Below are 3,296 nucleotides of genomic sequence, written 5' to 3' on the forward strand. Positions count from 1 at the left end.
TCCCAGATCCTGTCCCTCACAGCTTCAAGGCCACCCCGACTCGCCTCTTGTACGAAGCGAATATCACATGTACCTGCACCCCCGCCAGCCTTTTGTCCGCTACGAGCACCGTTTGAATAGCCGAATTCCGAGTCAAGGTCATGTTGACAGACTCCCGGGCGTGGCTTCCTTACTCCGACGTCACAATGATATGCAGGCCCGAGGCCTCATCTCATCTGTACGTGAACCATTGGAACAGCGTCAATCAACAGCGAGAAATAATACGTTCGAATACTGGACACCCCCGCGCCAAGCTCAAAGATCGAGAGCTGCTATTTCCCCGCAGTCAGAGTGGACGCCACTGCCTACAGGTCTCGGGAACAGCAACAAAATGGAAGTTACGCAAGTTCCCGAGAGTAAGGCGTCACCGGTAAAGCGAGCGCCTGAACTCGTCCGTGGACGTAGCGAATCGCGTCCCAAGGCCTCTCGGTATCTGCGTGAGATCGATCGACGACGAATCCTGATGCGCATCGCTCAGGGTGAAAAGCAGTCTGCATTGGCAAAGGAATACCATGTGAGTCGAGCTGCGATCTGCAACCTCAACAAACACCGAGCTGAAGTGCTTTCACGCAACCATGAACATCCTCTGGCTAAGCATCCGAAGCGGAGAATGCTTGCGAAGAGTAAACGACAGAATACAACGGACAACCAGGCTAGTGGCTACAGCAGTTGATCGAGCTAGGAGTAGTTGACCGGCACTTATCTATCTACAGTTAGGTACGATATTGTAACGTCTGCATTAATATACAGAAAGAGATGAAGGATCTTATTACCAACATTGTATTATCTGTCAACGAATGCCTTGGCAAAGCAAAACAAAGACTTCCGAGTCCATTGCACCAACTAGAGCATACGTGAGAGTCGCAAATGAACGTATTTTTCGCTATGAACTAACTAACTTTAGTAACTCATGTTTTATACTACCGGTACAATATTTTCAAGGTGCCCAGAAGTGTTTCAATAATTATCCAAACACGGAACACCACGATAAAAATGTATCTTGTGATTCAAGGAGGAAGACGCTCACTACGCAGCGGTCTTTGTCTCGGACCTCGATATCTGCAGTTCCGTCTCCCAATTAAACCTTACGCGCCTCCGGCACACGAAGCTGCACGCGAACAGCGTGCTGTCCCATCATGGTGATGACCGACTGCTTGTTCTGTTGGAACTCCGCCCTGCAACAAGAAATATAAAAAGTCAACAATACTCTACAGATACGTGAAACCAGAATAAAAAAAAACGTACTGCATCTTCTTGATCTCGCGTTGGGTTTCCTCCTCCAGAATGCTCGGATCATCTCCCATCAGCTACAGTAACAAGAAATACCCTCAGTATAAAATCTGAGCTATTGGCTAATGTTTCCCTTACATCAGTGTTGCCATTCATCTGGAATGATCGCTCCATTTGCTTGCGGTAGGCCGTGATCTCCGCCTCCGCCTCCAGCTTGGCCTGCTTGAGTCGCTCGCCACGTTCTAAAACACAAGGCAACGAGTTACAACGTGCCACTCAGCTGGATGTCGGGATGGAGCGCACCTTGACGCGCCTCGCTGATGACCTTGGAGGCCTTGGTCTCGGCCGCCATCAGCTCCTTGATGCTCTGGTTCGCCGCCATGGTCGCTTGGATCTTTGCGCTCGGATTCCGTTCCGTAAGTGTGTTCCCAGTTGGGAAAAGCCATATGATTGGTAGATATTCATGGATAGCGACGACTATTGGTAGAAATTGTTAATCAGATTTTTAAGAAGGACTATTTTAATGGAAACATGACCACAAAAAAGGTGGACAATTTAGACAGCACTGTAACTCCAGATTGCAGCTTCGTTCGCTGGATCCGAGGAGTTGAAGCTGCCGTTTAATGACACTAAGACTGCATTTCGAGGAAGCGAGTCATCAGTGCAAATTGGGGTTGGCCACATCCACTTTTTCCCACTGCGAGAGCAACGTGATGTCGTTCTCGAGGTCAGTGATGCAAGCTTTGAGCTTCTTGAGCTCGGTCGGGTCGAGTTTGCGCTGCTTACTCAGTATCTCCACGCGATCCGCATACCGCTTCTGCCACATGTTGCTGTATGTCGGATCCTGCAGAGGCAACGTCGAATAGGTTAACCCAATAAAATAGTCTCAACTGTTACTACTATACACACCTTCTTAGTGATGGTGGAGTAGAAGGAGTTGCCCAGCACAGCAGTGAAGCCGATGAAGTACGTAATAGGCTCCATGACGTCCCACGAGTATACGTCCCAGACGCAGTACATGAGTGCACCATAGAAGCCTGTGAGACTCGTAAGCCCCACCCATTTCTGAGCATTCGGCAAGCGACGAGCAGCCAGATGCACCTCGTTCTCCACCTGTTGCAGCTTCTTGAGCTTACTATTCAGCTCAGCAAGTTGTCGCTCTTTCACTTTGCGGTCGTGCTTGATGTTGTACAGCTCCGAGTCCAGAGCGTTCTGTAGTGTCAAGACACTCTCCAAACTCTGCACTCGATTTACTATCAGTACCTCATTTAACCGATAAAATAAACTACAAAAAAAAAAAACTCACGTATGGTCGCAGAATCACCGCGTTCTCTAATTGAGGATTCCGGGACCGATCGAAGTGCACCACGAGGTTCCGACGCTGCAATTCTCGTAGCCATTTCGTCGCCACCTTCTCCTCCGCTCCAGCATTGTGACACATTCTGTAGAATTCATGCAGCGGCAACTAAACTCACAAAACATAAGTCATCATTCCGATATGAAGATGCCTAATTGAGTACTTCTACTCACAATGAGTCGAGGGTCCCTCTCGATCTCGGCCTTGACTGTGGCAAAGGCCACGCTCTCCTCCCTTGCCCTGCGATCGTCCATTGCAGCGACGTCGCTCTCCACCAACACGTTCACGTGGTTGAGTCTCAGACAAAAAGGCATGGACGTGAGCTCGCCCAGACGCACAGTACGAGCGAGCTTAGTGCCGTCCGTTGTAGCTATCTCCACGGCCTTCAATGAGGCATCAGCATGTCGCACTGCCTCAATTAGATCCTGGACACTCGCGTTCGCGTCGTCCAGCCCCAACCGCGTGAGGCCCATGACCCCCGGAAGTGGCAGAAGCACGTCCAGTTGCCCATGCGAGGTGGCAGCATTCCGGACACTGATTAGAGGCGACGTCGAGTCGCTAGACGAGGAGACGGATGCTCCCGTCTGAGAGCGCTCTGCTGCGCGAGTGCGTAGAGATCCCGTGCTGGAGTGGAAGGAGGCGAACGGGAAACGTGCGCATGGAGCACGCA

The 3,296-nt window shown here is 50.5% G+C and overlaps 3 protein-coding genes across 4 annotated transcripts in view; 1 reads left to right on the forward strand and 2 right to left on the reverse strand.

Annotated features, from left to right (window-relative positions):
• Positions 1-141: 141 nt before the first annotated feature.
• On the forward strand, positions 142-712 carry PPTG_04432 (hypothetical protein; the record flags this gene model as incomplete). The annotated part of the gene is made up of 1 exon (XM_008896675.1): positions 142-712. Exon 1 carries the CDS (start codon positions 191-193, stop codon positions 710-712), a length of 522 nt encoding a protein of 173 aa, XP_008894923.1. The 5' UTR covers positions 142-190.
• An 88-nt stretch (positions 713-800) lies between these two features.
• On the reverse strand, positions 801-1,745 carry PPTG_04433. 2 transcript variants are annotated; one of them, XM_008896676.1, is made up of 4 exons: positions 1,573-1,745; positions 1,408-1,511; positions 1,285-1,346; positions 801-1,214 (listed from the first exon to the last, which is right to left on the reverse strand). In XM_008896676.1, exons 1-4 carry the CDS (start codon positions 1,649-1,651, stop codon positions 1,118-1,120), a joined length of 342 nt encoding a protein of 113 aa, XP_008894924.1. In that variant the 5' UTR covers positions 1,652-1,745; the 3' UTR covers positions 801-1,117. The 2 variants fall into 2 exon arrangements, with proteins under 2 accessions (XP_008894924.1, XP_008894925.1); XM_008896677.1 differs by having other exon boundaries at positions 1,285-1,511.
• A 7-nt stretch (positions 1,746-1,752) lies between these two features.
• Positions 1,753-3,296, reverse strand: part of PPTG_21393 (hypothetical protein) — a gene marked incomplete at its 5' end in the record, with an annotated part of 4,281 nt that continues 2,737 nt past the window's right edge. Inside the window, 4 exons of the mRNA XM_008897403.1 lie at positions 1,753-2,113; positions 2,179-2,508; positions 2,576-2,734; positions 2,800-3,250. Of these exons, the coding sequence (XP_008895651.1) occupies positions 1,928-2,113; positions 2,179-2,508; positions 2,576-2,734; positions 2,800-3,250 (1,126 nt within the window). The 3' untranslated portion in view covers positions 1,753-1,927. The remainder of the gene's footprint in view (positions 2,114-2,178; positions 2,509-2,575; positions 2,735-2,799; positions 3,251-3,296) is intronic.

The sequence above is a fragment of the Phytophthora parasitica genome (genome assembly GCF_000247585.1).
Source record: "Phytophthora parasitica INRA-310 unplaced genomic scaffold supercont2.5, whole genome shotgun sequence".
NCBI classification, from domain to species: domain Eukaryota; phylum Oomycota; class Peronosporomycetes; order Peronosporales; family Peronosporaceae; genus Phytophthora; species Phytophthora nicotianae.

Coding starts and splice junctions, on each gene's coding strand:
- PPTG_04433 (XM_008896676.1), bottom strand. CDS start 1,651: ATGGCGGCGAACCAGAGCATCAAGGAGCTGATGGCGGCCGAGACCAAG. Junction 1,512..1,572: donor CATCAGCGAGGCGCGTCAAG/GTGCGCTCCATC, acceptor CTTGTGTTTTAG/AACGTGGCGAGCGACTCAAG. Junction 1,347..1,407: donor AGATGAATGGCAACACTGAT/GTAAGGGAAACA, acceptor TTGTTACTGTAG/CTGATGGGAGATGATCCGAG.